Genomic DNA, 22,872 nt, shown 5'->3' on the forward strand with positions numbered 1-22,872 from the left:
AAACTGAACTGGGATATCTTGCTTGCCCTTACTTTTACTTAATTTGCCTAAAAGTAATAGGTCTGAAATAGGAAGGAAATCCTGTCTTTGAAAGTTTATACGATCTTTTTCTTTTCCTTTTGGCTTTTCCCTTCTGGCGTCAATGTAGTTAAATTTATCAAAAAGAAATCAACTCTGACACTAAGAAAAGCATCAAAATGTACATATAATTCTTAATTCAAAATGTTACTTTTATATAGCTATCTCAGCTCTCAAGGGCTAGTTTCCTCTTAATTGAGTCGAAACACTTTAGTTAAATTTGATTCTAGATAAAGTCACTAATCACTACTATTAATAGTTATCTCTATAACTAAAAACAGTAAAATCTGTATAAAACCTATACTGTTAGTAGTCAGGAATAATATGAAACTTGGTTAGAATTTTCTTAAATGTATTACAATTCAAAATTAATACAAGTAATTACACAAATAAGTGAAATTATTAAAAATTTATAAATGACAATATAATTCTTAATTAATGAAAAAATTTCCAATATCATTCAAAATGTCTTAATTTGGTTAATTTGGAATGTAGCAAGGCAAAATGTTCCTCTATAAAGCAATAAAAATAAATAGAATTAATTAATAAGCAAAATGTTTAAAAAAAATACAAATGAATAAAATAAAATAATAAACAAAAGATTGAACAATGAAAATTTGTAAAATAAAAATTTAAAAAGATTAAAAAATTAAAAAACAGTCAAATAAAATAAGCAAAAAGTTCAAAAAAATAAAAATAAGTAAAATAAAATAAAAGGTTCAAGAAATAAATATAAAATCAAATAAGTAAAAGGTAAAAAAAAGGAAAATAAAATAGTAAACAAGATTCAAAAATAAAAATAAGTCGTATAAAATAAGCAAACGGTAGGATTTTAATTGTTTCACTAATCAGAAACATACAATAGTGTTAAAGAGTAAAATAATCCAATTACATTTGTTGAGAAAGTGTAAAACCCAATCAATTCGCTAAAATCCACAATAGTCGAATACAATTTAAGCAGTTTGGCTATAATAGGAGATTGAGGTTAAATTAATGGCTTCTTTCCTGGCTATTCTAGGGTTGTTCTCCTATCCGAGTCAAGTCTAACTAATTAAGACGTCTCCAATGTAAAACACAGTTCAGTCATCTATCTGTTCTAAGTTGCTACACAGCTGCAAATAGTGACCAATTTTCCTATGTTAAACTTACCTCAGGTTTAGCATAAGCCTTCTCTGGTGCAATTGGAGAGTGGGGTGGAGGAGAAAGCGTCTACAATTCTTGTTTCTACCTAATAAATTCCCGGGGGGCTGCACCCACAGAAGGAGTTACTGGGAGAGGTCCACCCACAGAGGTCTCTCTTATCTGTCCTGTTACTAGATATTCCTTCCTGGGACTTCTTTGCTTCAAGGTTTCACATAGTTGCCATATCCTTGGTATATTTGGTACATCAAAACATCACAATAAAAAATTATAAAAACCTTGTATATTTCTAAATGCTTACTTGTCATTATATGAATACAATCATGCATATAAAAGATTAATTTATCTGATTACTAGTTATTACCTTGAGTAAATACTGTGCTCTTGTGTTCCCAAGAAAAATAACGAAGCCAGATGGCCTTTAAGGCCAAACGCAACATCCCGCACTGCTTCCCATGCAAAAACAGTAAACAAGGATGCCAGATGATCCTCAAGGCCAAACGCAATATCCCGCGCTGCTCCTCTTGCAAGGCCACTCTTCAAGCCAGTAAGAGAGAGACAGAGCGACAGAGCGGGACCATTGCTAGATGTCGGGGAAGTGGGGACGAACGAACTGACTAGTCGTGTCCTCCACACGCGGGCAGTTTGAAAAAGCTACACGGACGGGAGGAGGAAATGGCGACGTGCATTCACTGGAACTTAATCGTCTTGCTGAAGGAGCGAAAGTTTGAGCTGAGGCTCCAGCGGCATGCTACACGCTGTAGCTTCTTGCTAGCTAGCCCGCTAGCCTACAATCATAATGTGAGTTACACCTTCCAATCATCCTCCCACCAATTCATTATTTAAACATCATACACAACATATACACGGCTAAACTTGTGACTGGCATAAAACTTCGTTTTGCAGTTGATGTCACGCATCGTCATCCTCATTGGATGACTATCTATCTGTCTATCTATCTGTCTGTCTATCTATCTATCTATCTATCTATCTGTCTATCTATCTGTCTGTCTGCCTGCCTGCCTGCCTGTCTGTCTGTCTGTCTGTCTGTCTGTCTGTCTGTCTGTCTGTCTGTCTGCCTGTCTGTCTGTCTGTCCGTCCGTCTGTCCGTCTTTCCCGTCTGTCTCTGAGGTGTCGTTGCTTTCAGTGACAGTTCGAAAACAGCATATGGCCTAATCAATCAATCAATCAATCAATTGCCTACATGCTTTTTAATTACATTAGGATTTTTGCTATTTGTAGGGTACCCGGGTCCCTATCACCTGCAAATAGCAGGGGCACATTGTTAAAATATATATTGTGGTGATATTTATTTTTATTTTTATTTCATGAGTATACTCAGTGTTAGAGTAATCCAAAAGCAATCCAAAGTTACATTATTTTAATATTATGGTACTTGGATTACGTTACTAACTAGATTTTTTTAGCAGGTAACTTGTAACTGTAACGGAATACATTTTAAAAGTAACCCTCCCAACCCTGGTTCCCATTGTAACTGACCATAACTTAATGCATGATATACAGTATTTCTTCTCTTTGAAGGAATCATCTGACCGGGATGGACCATTATTCACTCATAAACCCTCAGTATATATTTATTTATTTATTGTTTTTGAGAAAATGATATAGCATGTACAATTGTATCCGTTTTAGAGAAATCAGTAAACTAACTACAATAAATAACTAATAAATACTACTCATAATTAAAAAAAAAAAAACATTAAATGGACTAATAACAAAATAGAATCAAAACTAAAACAATAACTAACTAATAATACAGTACAGTATATTCATTGATACTCAATTACCAGGTGGTCTGAATATGATTGTGAATGGGTGTCAGTCTTGTGATTGACTAGTCGTCACCATTGGTGTAGTGGTCTCTGGAGAAGTGGGTACACGCTCAATTTTCACCTTTTAAAAAAAAAAAAAAAATTAATATATATTATTATTGTTTAAGTAGTCCACATAAATGTCCTGTCCATGTAAGAATTAAAAATCTAATCTTAACTTGCTCACAATAATAAAATTATCATGACTTGTCAAGAACAGTTTGGTAACACAAGCAGCCTGAAATAGTATAAACTGTATTTATCATGAGGCAAGCATAAAGTATACGTTATAAAACAAATTACAATATTTAGTGAACAATAAACAAAAATTGTGAAAAAAGTCTGGTTAGACTTCAGTATTGCTTTGTGATGTCTTAAAGATGCATTGTGCAGTTTTAAAAAGATAATATTAAAGCTTTTTCTTCGTCATGCATGCTCCACCAATGCCCAGATGAGTACATAGAGCCCTGTCTGTTTTACTCTGACTGTACCTACCACCTTTTATCTTCCTTTTATAGTAGAGGGTGCGGACCCTCACGCTCCACAGTTTCTTTGGGGAGGGGAGGAGCGGAGTTTTTCTTAACTCTTTCACTGCCACTGACGTTTAAAGACGTCAAGTAAAAACCTACGGAGCACTGCCAATGACGTCAAAAGTTTTTATTTTTTGAAACGGGTGGGGGGAAGCCTTCCGCATCTCTATTGAAAGTTTCAATTAGGTCTGTTTTGCCTAAGGACTATTTTTGGCCCCTAGAGGGCAGCGATGACTGTCTTTTGACAAGATCGGGCGTCAGTAGAGGCGGAGCTAGAGCGTCGAGCAGGAGATCAGAATGGAAAACAAAGGAAAAATGGCGACCGTTTGCGAGAAGTTCACACCCGAGCCGTTTTATTTCAAAGACAAAAGCATCGACCAAAGCTAAAAGAGCACATTGATGACAACGATGATCATCATCGATGATGATGATGATGATGATGACTCCGTGGATGGAAAGCATTGACGCGGCAGTAGAAGACGTGGGGGGGGGGGGGGGGAAGTTAGATGGCTGAGGAGGAAGTGGTGCCCGTTTGGAAAGCAGCTCTCTACACTTACAAGACGAAAGGGATCGACCAACGCTAAAAGAGCACATTGATGATCGATGATCATCATCGATGGTGATGAAGGTGAATCCGAGCTTGACGGCAAAATTGGAACCGCTGACGCGGCGGCTATGACGGCGTCATAAACGCGGAGCACAATCGAGCACGCACAGGTGGACGTTCGATCGGACGACGAAGAGTGCCCCGAGTCAAATGCATATTCATCGGAGGAGTGTGTACAGTCTGCTACTTGCTATTTATTCCCCGGAAAAAAAGGAAAGTGTAACATGTAACGTTTGCACACGAAACGGACAAAGTGAAAGTAAACTGTTGTGCGAGTCCAGCGGCGTCTCCTTGCACGCAGGAGAGCGTTATAAAAAGAAAAACTATATTTGAAACATCCACATAATTGTAAGTAGTACCACAGTTGCACACATTTGTAAATAGTTTGCGAAATTGTTTTGTCAAATTGTTACACTGTTGAATGGAAATAAACGTATTTTGCAATCAAAAAACACTTTTTCATTGTTGGTGAAAGCGTTTTACAGAAGTAAAGCACTATTTAGGTGTTTGTGGCATCATTCATGGACAAAAAGAAGTGTACAATTCACTGGAGTGCATGAAATAACATTGTTTCACAAAAAGCCCCTTTTCTCAGTTTTTTGTTTCAAAACAGAGAATTTCGGTGAAAGTAACCATTTTCTATTGTTGATTACTGAAGAACGGAATAAGGTAGAAACAAACTCTTTGTTTCCATGGTCCAAACACAACATTTTCTGTGGACCTTGAAAGATCAGTCAAAATGCTTAAATCGGCTGGCACTGGCGACAACCCGTTTCTGAAAACGTCTGGCAGTGAAAGAGTTAATTGAAGTCATGTCTTCGTTTGTACTCTCACGTGCACCATGAACGAGCCTGACACAGATGCGGCAGTTATGCTTTGGGCCACAGGTGGCAGTCGTGAGTAATAAAATGACAAACTGCACACAGATCCTTTAAACTATTTGTCCTCATTCTTGTGTTTTAATTTACCTGTACTTAAAAATCATATAAAACTTATCTAGAGCACGTAGTTAGTGTGCATATCAGTTCACCTGAGCTAAATTCCTGGGTCACCATTGTATGGCCTACTTTGCCTCCGATTTGCTCATCAGTCCTCAAATGCCAAAAGTTACGCAGAGGGTACCAGCCAATTAGAGGCAGAGGAGGGTAGACCATGGCTGAACGGTATGCATCAGAAGTGGGTATACTCAATGCTGGCTGAAAAAGAAGTGGGTATACTTCGTATACCCGCGTATACGCTGGACTACACTGGACTACACCGGACTACACCGGACTACACCGGACTACACCGGACTACACCAGACTACACCACTGGTCATCACAGGGTCAATATTGCTCTTGCACTAAGACAGCTGGGATAGTCTTTAGCTCCCTGTGACCTTGAAAAGGATGTCTATTTGCTATGTATGATTTGAGTTAATTAAGAATGTAAAGTTGGCTTTAAGCATGTAGTCCCTCAAGAACTCGGGTGGTTAACAAGTCAACGTTAAAGGGAGGAGTCTGACAGTGGGGAGATGGCTGAGCAAATAATAGAGCATAAATTAGCATACATTACTACAATGCTTATATGTTGCATACACTTCTTGTCTGTCTAGCTTTTTTTAAATTTAGGGATGACAGATTAAACAGTACAAAGTACACTTCATATTATTTTTTATATACAGTGTATACTTAACTGTATAAATCTTTGCAGCATATTGGTCCAACTGCATAGTTTAGTTATATACTTATCACGTAGTAACACTGCCACCTGCTGGTTCTTTTTTGTCATTAATAAAAAAACGTTTTTTTGTGATTGACTATATACCAGGCTTCCCGAATCCTGGTCTTCGAGGGTCGGTGTCCTGCAGGTTTTAGATGTTTCTGTCCTCTAACACACCTGATTCTAAAGATTAGGAATGTTATCAGGCTTCTGCAGAGCTTGCTGTTAAACTGATTATATAAATCAGGTGTGTTTGGAGGACGGACACATCTAAAACCTGCAGGACTCCGGCCCTTAGAGAATAGCATTGCAGGGGAAGCCTGGACTATACAATTAAAATTAATACATTTAAGTGATTTAACATTGATTAACTGGCCTGTGTTGTGCTAATACAGTTTAGAAGAGAAGAGAAAAAAACTTACTTTGCACTCATTACAGTGCATTGTTTTTTATATTATATATATTTTTTTTAAATAAAATATTTAAATTCTTATGACATAAGACTAGACATTTTGGCTATGGCATGAAAATAATATATTCAGTTGTAAATTAAACAAGACAACAAAAAAGCCAGGTTTTTCAAGTTTATATTTATTTATTGTGAAATAGTTTTCTGCTTTCCAACATATAGTCTCACTGAGATAATACACAAAGATATAGCTTTTTATGTTAGACTCTGTCATATACTTCAATTTTTCATTGTACTGTATGTTCAATATAGTTTTTTTGTTTTTTTTAATTATAGATGTAACGTGTCATTGGTAACATGGAAGGGTACATGAAAGAGTCACCAATACTACACCACCCATCACTCCAAAGATCGTTATCCACTGCTCAATGTCAAAATTCAATCACTGGAATAATTTGTACATGCATACATTATACTATATGTTTATGGTAAAAAATATATATCATTTTGAATAAATATTTAATATTAATTGTTGAGCGTATTGTTTGACAATAGAGGTTATATAGTTTTCACAATACTAGATATACAAGTGCTTGGCTGGCATTACAAGAAGAAGTAAAATACATATTTAACCCCATGTGAATTAGATTTAATTTTAAGTCTTTGGCAGCAAAACCTTCTTATTATAGCATGTAGGTCACACTGGATTAAACATATACATGAGATTTTCATATAAACCAATGGCACAGAAGATCAGATACAAATTATTCTCACAACACAAATGCAACCATACTTTGAAAGATGAGAGGCGACAAGTTCAGACACTTAAAGGGGAAGTCAACAATAGGTTGTATGTCACCTCACTATTATGAACGCAGCATTCTGATTAATAATGTTTTCATACATCTCAGGAGGCGGCCATTTTGCCACTTGCTGTCAATTGAAAATTACATCACAGTTGCTCAGGCAACAACCAATCACAATTCAGCTTCAGAAAATAGGTGTGTTGTGATTAGTCATTACTTGCAAATGTGACGTCGCCAGCAAGCAAAATGGCTGCCCCCTGAGATGGATAAAATGGGTAGATTTTGCTTCTTCATTCATATTCCACAAACACAATATTAATCAGAATACCGTGTTTAGACTAGTGGGGCTGCATAGAGCATATTTTTGTAAAGATTTTTTTTCGGTTGACATCCCCTTTAAATAAATTAGCAAATAAGTCCTGGTGAATGTTTCACATCATGTGCAAATCTTATTGTGTGATTGCCACTTGTGAAAACCATTTTTGTTGGTGAGTTTTGGTATTCACAGTATATGTTTTATATTATTAACATTGTTGATGTATTTGAATAAATCTTTATAAGCCTACAAATGATTTTTCATATTTGCACAAATTTTACAAAGCACTGAATGATACGAGTCATTTTCAAAGAACTGTTTTGTTGTTACTGTGTTGTGAAATGTTGGATTCCATAGTCGGATTCTTAAGTATGGAAACACAAATGTGTGTATTTTTTCCAGAAGTGGAAATGTTTTATCTCATGCTTGGATGAATTTACGGAATATTCAGCATCTCATTTCTACTTCTCAAACTTGAGATGAATCAACTTGAGTTTCATTCATAATTTCATAATCTTGAACATTCCAACCTTGTTACCTCAAGTTTAAAAGTCCCAATAGAGTTGTAATTGCTACATTTGCTTATTATCATTACCAATATTTAGGAATGCATCAGCACCCCATCAGACATTCATTGTGCATTATATTGCATATGAAAAACAAGTAGGCTAAGAAAAATAATAAAAAACATTGAATTGGGGAAGAGTGGGACTGTCAGACAGTATTACAACATTGTTTAGCTGTTGACAGCCAACAAAACAAACAAAATGGCATGCAGTAACTTCTGCACAATACAATCTTCTTTGAAAAAAAAGAATAAATTCGTATTGAAGTTAGAGCTATATACATTATACATATATATATATATATATATATATATATATATATATATATATATATATATATATATATATATATATATATATATATTATAAAATGTATTTTATTCAGTTTCATTCTACAGTATACCGATGTTGCAGACCAAAGCATTAGTTTTTCTTGTCAAATTTACGCACGCACACACGCTCGCAAATCACATTTAATTATTATTATAAAATAAGACACTGAATGTATTTAAAATATCAGCTGGGTGATGGGGAACATTTATATTATTACATGATTTCTTTTCTAAAAATCAATTTAATGCTTTAGGAGGGCTGGACATTAATCTGAGTAGTTTACAAAATAATATCTAAAAAAGAAAAATAGGAATATAGTAAAAAATACAGAATCTGTGTTTGTGTATGTATTTATAATCTGATGCAATATTGCGACATATGATTTGAATAATTGCTTCTGTCTGCCTTTCAAAAATATGTCAATGGAGAGAAAAAAAATATGCTGAATGTCAAGGTACATATCTTACACACTGTATATATATATATATATATATATATATATTCAAAAGGTAGATTCTGTGCTTAGTATTATGATTGAAGAGTATTATAAAGAGGCAGCAGTTATCTTTCCGTCTCCAAGTCACTCTCCAAATTCTCCTTTTATTCTCCAGGATGTGAAAATCCTCACTTTTCACCTGAACCTGGTTGGTGCAGCATTTCTTTGAAAACCACAGGCAACGTGTTGGCTCCAATGTATGGAAGTAAATATGGGCATACATTGCTGTCTCCGAAGTTTGTTTGTGAGCTCCCACAGCTTCAAGGTAAACCGCACATATGCAGAAAATGGGGGCATTTGGCTCAGTGGCCAGACGCAGCCTCGCCGTGGGCCTTGATGAGTTCAACAACATCTGGGTGGGAAGATCCTTCTGCCACCTCCTGAGCGGTCTGTCCATTCTGGAGCAACCACACAATGAGAAAATAGCAGGGTTATTTAGGTACTTGCAGTGAACGTTCTACTCCTGATGGTGGCGGTGTTGTGCTGTTTGAAGCCCTCTCATCCACTAGTGCCGAACACAGTAATGTTATAAAACACAAGAGAATCGTATTTAGCATTTTTAAATACCAAATGACATTTGAGATCTGAGTTGTCTTGGTTCTGTAAAGGTGATTTGCCTTCCAATTGAAACATTATTGTGAAAGTATGTATATCAAATACTTTTACTTGCATCATTATAATGGATTTGTGGCGACGACAATTGAAAAAGGGCTAATATTAAAAATGAACTGGAATTTATTTTTAATATTCTTAATTATATTAAGATAGATTCTTGAGTTTTCTTCTGCAAACAGTCACTTTATTTGTCTCGGTGTATAGTAGAGTAGAATTTGGCATGTACAGTATGTACAGTGTCTTAAATATGAGGGTATTGTACGGTAAATCATTTGTTCTAAAGATTTGCTTTGTTAGATTAACTTCCAAACTAACTTTTTGCTGTAGAACAAGTGGGATCTTTTGGGTTATTTTTTTTAAATTTAGCTGCTGTTTTGAGATATTAGCAAGTTTTCTTTATTAGTCTTCAATATTTTGAACATCCATTTTCTTAACCGCTTGTCCTCATCACAAGGGTCGCGGGGGGCGCTGGAGCCTATACCAGCTGGCTTCGGGCAGTAGGCGGGGTACACCCTGAACTGGTTGCCAGCCAATCGCAGTATTTTGAACATGACACTTGAATTATTATAGAATAAATGCCACAAAGCAGCATTTAATGTGTAAATCCCTAAATGCTTTCCACGCTGAACTTAAATTGGAGACAAATACAAAAGTGTCTTCAACAGAAAAACTGAAACAGTGGCTGTAGTCGGGCCAAAACCGCTCTCATTGAATGAGAGGGATTAGTAAGCACTATCAACTGTACAGGAAATGTACTATTGTATATTGTTGAAAATAGATTTTTTATTTTAATGACTTATTTTAGGCTGTCTCTTACATCTGCCCAAGGGACTGCTAATGACAATAGCTAACTTGGGCACATTTACATTGTAAAATGTTGATTACTGTGCATTGTCCCTTTCAAATAAATAAATTCAAATATGTGATGGTGATTATAAGGTTTGGGCTCTGCTGTATTGAGCTCATTTCATTTTGAAGATGCAGTGCAGCGTTTTTGACTCTCACAAGGCAAAAATAAGATATGCAGTGTACGTAGCCTGACTTTTATATTATCTGACAGATAAGCCATACATCACGCTACAGTATATTTCCTCTAGTGATAAAGTCAATGCTATCCTACCTTATCTGTGAGGCTGGTGTTGCAGTGACCTGTCTCCAGCAGCAGGCGGGCAATGTGAGTGTGGCCGTGCTCGCTGGCACACATCAAGGCCGCGGAGCCCTCATAATCCTGAGCATTTACATCTGCGCCACAACTCAGCAGCAGCTTCACCATAGCAAGGCGACCGTGGCTCACGGCGAGCATCAGCCCTGTCTGACCCATCTGGACGAAGAGTGAGATTTAAATTAAACCTGAGGCTCCAGGTATTCAGGAGAGCAAAAAAAGAAAGAGGACGGAAGAACAAGTCACGGTGCAGAGTCTCAAAGGAGCTGAAGGATAAAAGTGACGGATAAGTAAAAGTGAGGTTAATTAATCCTTAATGAGGTAGTGCAGTGTCTGAAATTGGCCATGCTGGCAATATGATCTTCTTAAACAGACAAAAAAAAAAAGAAACAGGATAGAGCGGAAACCACTGAAGTCACTGGTTAGTTAAATCAGATCCAGTAAAAATCTGTTTTTTTTCAATTGCCCACAGATGTGAATGTGAATATGTGGTCTGTGTTTGAATGGTGACAGTCCACGGTGTTCCCTCCCACTTGCCTCATTAAAGTCAGCTGGGATAGTATCATCTGTGATTCTGAACATGAAAAGTGGTAGAAATTGGACGGACATTTATTCTTACACTAGGAACTGGACTGCCAGCCAATCGCGTGGCACATTTAGATAAACAGTCATTCACTTCAGTCACATTTACACCTATGAAAATTTGTAAATTTGCAATTAACCCTTACCTAGGGTGACCATGTTTTCATTTCCCCAAAAAAAGAGGACACTGACCCAGCCTCATGATATTAAAGTGAGACACAGTTTACTCAAAGATGACATTATAACTATTTTGACGAAGCCGCTACCAATTTCCAGTTTGGGAGCGCAGAGTTCTACCAGTAAGTTAAAATTCTGGGTGACTGGCACAGCTCAAGACCTTATTTGAACCCTAAAGATGTGACATGCGTAAAATGTTGACCTATTTTTTTCTTCTAAAATATTTTATATATATATATATATATATATAAAACAATAACACGTGCACAGAAATCCCCCCCCCCCCCCCCCCCCACACACACACACACACACATCCCTTGCAATCAATTTTAACAGCATGATGGATAGATAGATACACGGACAGATAGACAGACAGACAGACAGACAGACAGACAGACAGACAGATAGATAGATAGATAGATAGATAGATAGATAGATAGATAGATAGATAGATAGATAGATAGATAGATAGATAGATAGATAGATAGATAGTCCTATTCAGTAATGTACAATAACTTTCTTCAACACAAAACAATATTTCACATTGGTTTAATTTTAATTTTTGGTACATGAACTAGCTCACCTGTCTGGAGCGTGCGTTAACGTCACCGAGTCTCAGCAGCTGTTGCACGACCTCCAAATCATCAGCACTCTCAGCAGCTGTGAGTGCAGCCAGCATCACCGGAGTGTAGCCTGCCTTGTTCACATTGTCGGTTTCACAAAGTCCTGAACAGAAACACATTTAAAAAAAAATCATATAGTGAGAGCTGGTCGATGCGTGTTTCAACTGGTAGCCTAAAATGGCTATGGCTAAAAGTGTCTGTATTGACTTTTAGCTCACCAGTATCAAGCAGCAGCTTGACCACGGGGAAGTTTGAATGTGAGACACTGTAGTGGAGAGCCATGTTACCGTTGCCGTCTGTCAGGTTAATAACATATGGCAGCAGAGTTGGTGTGGTCAAGCCCACTTGGCGCAGGTACAATCGGACAGTATCGGCTTGCGAAGTTTTCTGACTGGAAACTTTGAACCATTCCTGGTAGAGGACCACTAGAACTTGACGCTGAGAGAAGACAAATGTGAGAGGATATGCAGATGAAAAAAAACAGCTTTCGCTATATGTGTTATAAATAGTGTTGCCTTCATATATAATTTGCCATTTACAGAGCAGCTGATTATTTAACCTACTGAGTGAATCATATTACTCCACATTATTACTTTTAAAGAGCCTGAAGCTTTGTCTTTAGACTACATTTGCTTTTGCTTTTTAATTACATTTGCAAAAATATAATCAGGGATGGGGCATGACGAGGCATCCTTTTCCCAGCAAGAGAAATATTCACCAAGTGGAAAATATTGATGTAGCGTGCATTTCCATCCCGTTTGAGAAAACATTAATTTACAGTGTAGCACAGAATTAATGATTAATTCTTGATGACCAAATTACAGCACAGCCTAGCTCAGTTGTTTTAGGCCTATTTGTTTGTTTGTTATTTTACTATTACTAAGGAAAGATTAAGCCTATAAAGCCTGAACCATGAAATATGTTTGAGAAAATTCAGATTCTTTGTAAACAGAATATTTATTGGTACTTTTGAACAAACAAACAAACAAAAATATTTTGGGGAAAATCAACTTCCACATAAGACTTTTGATTTGTGTCCTATTTGATACATCCGGTCACAATGCTTTAAGTTTATACATTTATAAGTGTCAAAATATAATAATGAACAGATATATCAAACATATATTCCCACTATTAATAAGTATAGGTGTCTCTCCTTTCTCATTTGGGGCGGTCTTGGAAGTTTGCTGGGAAAGCCATACAATGCATGTCCGATGATATACGTCAGGGTTTTTATGGGGGGAAAAAATATTATACTCATGAAATAGAGGGCTTGTATTTAATGTGATACGTTTGGCTCCATAGTGTTTTTAAGCAGAAAGCACAAAAGTGGGGATGTGCCGAGATGTCAGACTGACAGTGGACGCAAACGGTGCTGCGCATTTGAGCAGAGGTTGAGGGTTGTTCAGTGCCTTTCTCAACGGCACCTCAAGAGTAATCAGAATGCAGACTTGCTCTCTTGACTCTCCAACACACTTGCATTAAATTGACCCACAGTCGATATTAATGTGCCAAAGATATAAACTTAGAAAGGCAATTTACATAAAAATATTAACTTTACAGTGTTTTCAGTAATTCCCGAAAATCCTTACCATTTCTTTATCTGGTGATGTAACCTCCTCCATGCGATCCTTTACATAGAGGCAGGCATCTATAAAGCTCTTGTCAACTTTTTCCCTGAAATAAAAGACCAAGAAACAGTTTTCATTATAAACATTCTGTAGCTAAACTTGAATATCATGAATGTCTAGTCATGCAAGAAAAATCCGCATTACACATCAACAAAGAAGACAAAGACATAAGCAAATGATAAAATAGAACCATAAACACATACACATACAGTACATATAGGCTGTAGGCTGACACAAATGTCATACAGGTATATAAACTGCAAGGGTAATATACAGTATGTATACTGATTACCACAATGACCAAAGCGGTATGCATGTTTACGTTTTTGTATCCCGCCCTGGTAAAGAGCTTTCTGGTTGCCTTTTTCTAACAATGAGGACTATACCGACACCAATGGTATGGAGTGGTATTACTTCTCACAGATGCGCAGCGACGTCGGTGTCTGTTTGTTGCGGTGTGTATTTTCCATCATTTTTACGGTGTAATAAGCCGGACGTTCAAGCTGACGCCACAGGCAGTACGTGTCAGTCACATCTGGCTGACGTCGGATTGGTGTATAGAAGCCTTAAGACCGGGTTTCTGACTTAATAAACAAAGTGTCATCTACCAGTTGCCCCGCGGCCATAAGAGTGGGTCTCATAAATCCAATAAATGCTAACAATAGGGGTCAAGACTCACACCACTAGTGTCTGCTGTGTGGAGTATGAAGAAATGTGTGTGTGTTGTTGTATGTATGTGTACGGTCGTATACATACATTTAAGTGGCAGAATGTTGTCAATGACTGTTTGTACTTCAATGACTTGACACCAACATCACCATTGGAAAGGTCAACATGCTTATTGGTAATTGGTGATAATTTAGCAAGATGTACAGTGTTTATATAGAATTTGTTTGAAAGACTGCAAAACGATTTGAAGTGCGCCGTAATAATGCCAGCTGTGTGAGCTTGAATGGCTCCCCTCTTAAAATCTGCCTCACCCTTCAGCTTCTTCCCCAGGGAGATCATGGCTACTGTCTGGATCCAGCAGGTCTTTTGCACTCTCTTTCTGTGCAGCGACTGCACCTTCTTCATCATGCACTATTTCAGCATCTTTCCCCTGTGCATCTGCGGCCTCCTCAGGCTTTTCTGCTGAGGTCGGCTCCTTGTTTTTTTCCTCCTCAGCCTCTGAGCCCTCTCCTTCCACATCCATCTTTGCCTTCTCCTCACCACTGGACTCGTCGCTCGACGTGCTCTCGTACCTGATAGGAAACAGCAAAATCATAATTGTAACCCTTATTTTTCATTTGTGTTCGTATATGTTTTCACTATTAATAATTCAACTCTCCCTCTGCTGTGCTTTTGCATTGCATGTCACACAGAGAAAACATTCACACGCATGCAGACATGCAAGGAAAGATGTCAGTAAGCGGTGATACACCTCTTGAGCTGGGGGCTGAGGAGAGTGCCTTGCTCAAGGACACCTTTACAGTGGTCAGGTAGCAGATTAGCATCTTTCCAACTTGCCATTACACATTTGTGGGAGTCAAACTATGACTCTCTGCTTCAAAAGCCCAAGTCCTTACAGATGAGCTGAGCTGAAACAATAGTTTATCAGTTTTCCTTGTTAGAAAAAATGTGCTTCTGAAATCTTTTGTAATAAATTCCACTTATCATGCCAAATGAAATTGATATCTGAAATACTCTGGCTGTCGGAGCCCTTTTCTAGTTGGACAAATAATGGTATAGCTTTCATTTATGACTGATTCTTGTAAAGTTTATAATTAGTTTAAATACATTTTGCCTCGTGTTTTTCCTTCTTTTGTCACTACTGAGTGACTGCTTTCTTGTGTCTCATTTGTAGTTACATTTAAGTCTCATCCTGTCATGTCTCTTCCAGTCAGCTCTTGTTATTTAGTTTGCTTGTGTCAGCTCAGTTTTTGACTGATCAGCATTAATTGGGGGAAGTCTTACCCCTCTGTGCTTTATGCTACAACAACCTTATTATTATTATTATTATTATTTATTTATAAATTTTTAATCCGGGTATCTAATGCTTTTGGCTTGTTTTTTCCTCACTTTAATTCATAAACTGTATTTCTGTTTGTCGCCTGGCTTCATTCACTTGCATCTGTGTCTGCAACACCAAATCTTCACAGATAACATTTTGTCCGCCATGGGCTTTGCGGCATGTGTCCAACCTAAATTTAACCATGCATACAGCCTTTGAACAAATATACAGGCGACCACATCACAGCAACATGAAAGCTGTGAATGCCAATATGAAAGCAATTAACGTCGCAAGCACGAGCCGAGGTTAGGTACACACTAAAAGGTCATTCCTGTGAAATGAAAAGATGCTTGTTTAGTACAACCTTGGCTTACACATCCAAAGCATCCTTTGCAGTAAAGAAAAGTAAATAAAGCTCTATTTAAGGTATGTTTACCTGCTCACATGTGTGTACCTGTGAACAAAACACAGCCTTGTTCAGTGACGAAAACTGATATGTTGATATATGGAGTTTACCAAGTGTGTGTGTGTGTGTGTATGTGTGTGTGTGTACTTGGACATACTACATTGTGAGGACCAAAATACATCTTTAACCAACAGATTGAGGACATTTTTGTGAAGTGAGGACATTTTAGCCGGTCCTCACAACTCAAGACCTCTTTTTGAGGGTCAAGACTTGGTTTTAGAGTTTAGGTTTGAATTGGGTTATGGTTGAGGTTTGGGTAAGGAATGGGGGTAGGCAATCATTTTTTGATGGTTGGGGTTAGGTGAAGGGGCTAGGAAATGCATTATGTGGATGGATGAATTACAAGTATTTGTGTGTGTGTGCGCGCGTGCGGGTTTATATCACACCATTTTCTGGGTTTTTACTATCATTGTGTGCTATCATGAGTGCAAACCTCTTTTTGAGGGTCAAAACTTAGTCAGAGAGAGAGAGAGAGAGAGAGAGAGAGAGAGAGGGAGAGACAGAGAGAGAGAGAGAGAGAGAGAGAGAGAGAGAGAATTTGCTAAAAGCACGAGTATCTACTAGAATCAAACTGAGTGCACATTTGAGCCCCGTGATAGATAGATAGATAGATAGATAGATAGATAGATAGATAGATAGATAGATAGATAGAAAGATAGATAGATGTGTACATAGTGTAAATGTAGCCAAGGGTAACTTAGTCAGAGAGAGAGAGAGAGAGAGAGAGAGAGAGAAAGAGGGAGAGACAGAGAGAGAGAGAGAGAGAGAGAGAGAGAATTTGCTAAAAGCACGAGTATCTACTAGAATCAAACTGAGTGCACATTTGAGCCCCGTGATAGATAGATAGATAGATAGATAGATAGATAGATAGATAGATAGATAGATAGATACATAGATACATAGATAGATAGATAGATAGAAAGAGATAGATAGAAAGAGATAGATGTGTACATAGTGTAAATGTAGCCAAGAGTAACGCGATGCAACACATTCATTCCTTTTGAAATTAATTTAATCTATTAAATTGGATATTGCGTGACTGCAATTATGCAAACATCTGGACAGAGAAAAATGATGATGAGATCAATCACACAAAGAGAGGACACACATACACACGCACGAGTGCAAGCTAAATTAGGCTATTAACCACAGACACATTGGACACTGATTAAAGCGATTTTACCCTCCATTCACCCCGACAAACTTCAGGTTTTTCTTGGTTCCCTTATTCCCTTGCTTGTCAGCAACCCCATTTTTCTTCATAATAGATTTGAGACCTGGGAAGAAGGGCAAAACATGAGAGAGGGAAAAGTGATTAGTGAGTTTTTCAGAGTACAGTTTGTTTGTCTGTCTGTCTGTTAGTCTATCCATTCATCCACATTATTCCTTGCATTTAAATTGAGGTTGCACTTCCATGCAGCATCCACTCTATATAAGACTGCCTGTACTGAGGGGCTCTGCAAATTTCAGACTAATCAGCAAATAATAATAATAATAATAATAACAATGTGATGTTTAGCACTGGATATGCTGGATGCATTTAATAGATGTCCATAGTCATGCTAGAACCAAAAAGGACATTACCAAAATGTCTTGACAACTCTAAAGAATAAACATTTACCTCTGACTGAAAAATTGGGTAAAGTGTGCCCCAATATACACATTGTCCATTGTGTGTTCTACAGTACAGTATACAGTACATCTTTATTTAACCTTTACCGATCACATACAACCTTGACAGGCCCCTAATGTACTGTATATAACAGCAAAGAAATTGATTTTCCATGGGCTCTATTGCTGACTCTTATGGGCTCTAAGCCCAGTATGGTTGTTGTAGATGTCACTAATCTTAGTCATAATGTGTGCCATGTTTTATGCAAGACAGACAGACGGATGTGGCTTTGCGCTCAATACCACCCCCAAAGAAACTGTCACGAAAGAACGGTATTCTTGTGTCTAGCCAGTAAGTATCCCTTCGGGTGAATCAGGATGGAGGATGTTAAAGCAAAAAGTTGCAAAAAAAAATGCATTGTCTTTAGCCACTAATCACTTAGCACTACACTATGTTTAGGTATTAAAAATGAAATTGAAGGACTGATTTTTATAGTGCATTTCTGGCTCATGCCAAAACATTGGACTCAGTAGACTACAACTATGTTCTGAGTGATAGAACAAAAATGAAACACATTTACAATTTCATAATAATTAGCTTGTGTACAATATATCTAACACACACACACAGACATTAAAAAACTTTTTTGTGCCCCTGCACTGAACTTAAAATTAACTCAGAACATAAAATATGTGTGAAAGTTTGTACTTCAGTTCCTGGGCCATAAACAGACTTTGAGACATGAAAGTAGCAAAAAAATAAAAATAAAATAAAGGGACACCACCTTGATCCAACCATTCAACTGTTTAATCAAATACACATACTGTTTTTATTGTTTTGTATGAATCCAGAAAAGGGAATTTTATTTACTGTTATATACTGGTCATAGCATGTGATGTAAGGGAGTTTGGGCGGGTAACAGACTGTAACAACGGGCAAAGATTTTCATCTGACTACCTAACATGAAACTAGTATAGGCTAGCAGTAAATGTAGCTGTCCTGCTGGTGCAGTAGATGTGTGGAAGCCTTTTTAACTCATTCAAACCCCAAACCGTATAAATACGTTTTTTAATACTTTGTCTAGCACTCCTAAAAACACATTTATATGTTTGTTTGTTTTTTTTGTCTTTAATGCTAGAGCATACAGAAGGCTTTGATGCAGCTTCTGACCTGAAGACGTTGCTTAAAGCAATGGTAGTTATTACAAAAAACGGCCAGCAGGTGGCAGCAGAGTATAAGAGACCAATCAGCCAGGGCCATGTTGCAACAAGCTCTTTTTCCCAGTATTTTAAACAGGTTTGTGAACAATGATGAAACTTAGCTATATTCTAATGCTAATTGCTGCAAAATGGAAACAGATACAAATATACTTTTGTTACTTTTGGTAGGTTCCATGTTTTTGTAACAATAGAACACAATATTCTGTGGGCTTTGCAAAATCAGTCAAACTCCAGTAATACAGCTGAGAGCGAAGGGGGTTGCTTCAGTGAAAATGGCTAGGAGTGAATGAGTTGAAGGGAAAATAAGTATTGAAGAGAAGTGCAAACAGTGCTGTATGTAACATATGAGTAGTATATATGAGTTTAAGCAAATGTAAAATTGCAGATATGATTCTAGAGGCTAATGTGGCGCATTGAAATGATATTGATGTAATCTGATTGGATGCTTACTGTCACTTCATTGCTGTTCTAGTATTTGATCTTGCAGGCCAGCATTTCCGAACCACTGTGTTCAAATTTGATAAAATCACTTACCTAATGAATTATTTTGTCTATTAATTTATAAATGAGAAAAGAAGCTATAAATATTGGTTGGAGGGATAATTAAATTAACCGGATTATCTCTATATTATACATTATTGTAAATTACTGGAAGTACACTTATTCGGTCATGCAAACAATTAACCGCATTAATATTACCTTGATCTTGCTGTTTGTTGGCACCTTTTTGGCCTGGTGAGTAAAAGGCAGAAAGAACACTAAGGGAACTGACTAACTGACTCTGAATAGAGCTCATCTTGGAGGGGCCAGGCTTTCCAGTTGGTTTCCCAGCTGTTGTTGCTTTCCCCGCAGGCTTGGCCAAGGCTCCCTTTCCTGCCTCGGTGCTTTTCCCTGCTGTCTGTTTTTGCGTGCTGGGACTCTGCTGCTGGCTGACCGAGGTTTGCACTCCGGAGCTGCTCCCCAACTGAGCCCACTGCTCTCCCAGAAGCCCTGTTATCCGGGTTACGACTTGACCTAAAGCAGCGGGCGAAGTTGGTGACTCGCTTGAGCTTCTGCGTACCTGCTGCGCTTCGTCAGTATCGTGACGTGAGGCCGTGGCTTCCCCAGAACTCCGACGCTGAGCTGTTTCACTGGAGCATCTGCGTACCGTCTGTAATTCAGGTTCTTTCTTAAGCCGTTGACTCTCATCGGACAATCTTCGAGACGGAGATTGGACTTCACCTGATGGACGGCGTGTTGGGTGTGTCTGGCCCTCGTTGGATCCACGTCTTAAAGGCTGTGATACATTAGATACTCTAGTCAGATCTTTTGAATCCCGTCGAGTTCTAGTTTTAGATGGGGCTTGGATTGATTTTGGTCGAGTTTGGACGTCCTTGGCGCTTGATGATGGGCTTTGAATCTCAGATTGAGATTGTGATTGAGATTCTTTCTCACATGATGACTCCGTAGCATTCTGCCCGGACTGAGACTGAGATGGAGATTCATCTTTCACCTGTGGGTCACAGATTTCTACAGAGGATTGAGGTGCAGTCTTTGATTTATCACCTTGAATTTCACTGGCTTTCTTGCGGGCAGACACAGGAGGAGCTTGAAGTTGAGGAGTTGTTGGTTGTGACTGATCTGCTGACGGCCTACGGCCTCTCTGAGGTCTTACCGGAACAGCTGTTTTCACAGTGGCAGTCTCTGATGCTGTTACAACAGCAACAGTACTTAGAGTCTCTCCTAAACTCTGTGAAACTTGCTCTGTTTCAACATTGTCTAAAGGTAGTATTGGTTTTGTTTCTGGGTTATTTTGCACAAGACTTACGTCTATTGGAGCTTCTGCAAGTTCACCTGTTACAACTTGTGAACTATTGCTTTCTTCGGTCTGGTTAACAAAATCTGAACCTACAGTTTCTTCTTTAATCACACTTCTTTTATCTGAAACAGAACTATCTGTAATAACGTTTAATGCCAGAGTTTCATTGCCTCTGTGATCTGTCTTGATTCTTTCATTCATATTCTTGCCTTCTTCACTTTCACTGACGCTAACATGAACCTCATCCCTCTGGTTGCCTGTATTTTCCACCTCATGACTCTCTGTTTTAGCATTTCTAACTGGATTGCTGTCTTGCAGTCTTTCTACTTCTGTCTCAGTATGCTGCTCATTCATCTGTGCTATCTCTGTCTCTGTCACCCTGTCCACTGTGTCCACTCTTTCTGTCTCTATCCCTCTATCAACACTGCTGGCCCTTGACCTCTGTGGATAGTCTGTCTCCTCCTTTGATTTGGCTACAGTTGTCTCAGTCATCTGATTCTTAGTGATTGCTATTTCAGTCAGTGTACCCTGTTCCATTCTGTTAACTTCCGGTAATTGTGGGTTGACAAGAAAACCTTCTGCCATAACTTCTGTCACTTTGTCCTGAGTGTCCACTTTGGTAGTCTCTGTTTCTTTATCGATAAATTCAAATATTGGTACGGGGACACACACTTCAATACAGATTCTTTCTGTATCAGTTCCTTGATCTACTGTACCAGGTGATTCTGTCTCCGTCTCTTGGTTGGTGTAGTCTAATCTATCAGTCTCTGTCCCTGTATCTATACTCTCTCTTCTTGGTCTATTGTGTGTTTCTGATGGACTCACATCTACTCTTAATCCCTCACTAAACTGTAGAATTTTCTCATCTTTCACTTGGTTCTCCACTATTTGTTCTTTCAACAGATGATTAGTTCTTTCCAGTTCTTGACTGGCCTTTAGAAGTTTATCCTCCAGTAATACTAGCTTTTCATGCAAATTCTGTACATTACCCGAGTCCACCAAATTATCTTCTTTTGTTGCATTATCATCTTCTTGGCCTGCATGTTCAAGTGGACTCCCTACAGTCTCCTGTTGTACACATTTTTCTGGCAGTTGTGTTTGAATAATAGATTCTTGCTGACACAAACTCTTAACCGATTCTTTATTTCCAGTCTCTTTTTCAAGTGTCATACGTGCCTCCGGGCTAACCTGTTTTTTCCCCTCAGTTACTGCCTTTCTTGTCAAAGTCTGATTAATGTGTGGTGTCAGAGACAGATTAAATCCTTGTCTGCTTGTTTGTGGTCGAGTTTCAATCCCAGCATCATCACATGGAGCCATTTTAGATGATAATGTGGAAGCCTGGGCCTTTTCTTGGGCCTGAAGCTGACATAGTAGCTGCTCCCTCTCCAACCTTAGTGAGCAGATCTGAGCCTTAAGTTCAGGGATGGTTTTGACCTGTTCTTCAAGCTCTCTGACCCGCTTCAAAGCCACTGTAATCTGCTGGTGAATCCCCACTCGTTCTTGAGGAGCACATCTTCTTTCAGTTACATCTGGTGATGCCCTAAAAACATTTTCAGTTGAGCCATTCTCTGGTGTTCCCACAATACGGTCTGGACTACTTGAATCAGAGCTTTTCCGCTGTTGTAATGTGACGGGCATACTTGATGCTCGAAGCAAGTTGGGCCGGGTTTGAGTGCCCATCATTTTTTCTTCAATAATCTGAGCTCCCAGAACACCTTCATCTCGAAACCTAGCTGAAACAACACTAGTTGCTCGAATAGCTGACCCTCCTTCATTTGCTCTCAAATCAGAGATCTGTGTAACCTCTGTTAGCCGTGATTTAGGTTTTGGTCCCAAGGTAGATGTCCCAGACCACGGGCTGTCTTTAGGGGCTGGCCGGATACCATGTCCTGGGAGACTGAAATTTCTGGGTAGAGTACTGAATTTGGGAGGACCCTTGACCCGACGTTGGATGTGCACTCTTTTGATAGTATTGCCTTTTTCAATATCATCAACATATTTGAGAAAATCCAAGTCCAGATGGAAGCCATAAGGAGTTTCTACAGAGTAGGGTAGTTGCTTTCTCTGCACAGCACCTTCACTTGCCGTTGTCTGAAAGCCATTGCCTGGTATGGGGAAACATCACAGTAAATTAGTGTATACACCTTTTTAATTGCTTGTCAAAATGTAAGTTGTACAAAAA

General features: G+C 38.3%; 1 protein-coding gene across 3 annotated transcripts in view; it reads right to left on the reverse strand.

Annotated features, from left to right (window-relative positions):
• Window positions 1-6,459: 6,459 nt before the first annotated feature.
• The window catches only part of kank4 (KN motif and ankyrin repeat domains 4), a 91,288-nt gene continuing 74,875 nt past the window's right edge, over window positions 6,460-22,872 (reverse strand). For 2 of the 3 annotated variants that reach the window (XM_077584704.1, XM_077584705.1), the window contains exons 3-11: window positions 19,592-22,795; window positions 17,244-17,337; window positions 16,031-16,048; window positions 14,585-14,845; window positions 13,566-13,650; window positions 12,192-12,411; window positions 11,934-12,076; window positions 10,550-10,750; window positions 6,460-9,212 (exon numbers count right to left, since the gene is read on the reverse strand). In XM_077584704.1, the coding sequence (XP_077440830.1) occupies window positions 9,117-9,212; window positions 10,550-10,750; window positions 11,934-12,076; window positions 12,192-12,411; window positions 13,566-13,650; window positions 14,585-14,845; window positions 16,031-16,048; window positions 17,244-17,337; window positions 19,592-22,795 (4,322 nt within the window). In that variant the 3' untranslated portion in view covers window positions 6,460-9,116. The remainder of the gene's footprint in view (window positions 9,213-10,549; window positions 10,751-11,933; window positions 12,077-12,191; window positions 12,412-13,565; window positions 13,651-14,584; window positions 14,846-16,030; window positions 16,049-17,243; window positions 17,338-19,591; window positions 22,796-22,872) is intronic. The other variant, XM_077584706.1, reaches the window with a different exon arrangement.

The sequence above is a fragment of the Vanacampus margaritifer genome, chromosome 13 (genome assembly GCF_051991255.1).
Source record: "Vanacampus margaritifer isolate UIUO_Vmar chromosome 13, RoL_Vmar_1.0, whole genome shotgun sequence".
Taxonomy (NCBI): Eukaryota; Metazoa; Chordata; class Actinopteri; order Syngnathiformes; family Syngnathidae; genus Vanacampus; species Vanacampus margaritifer.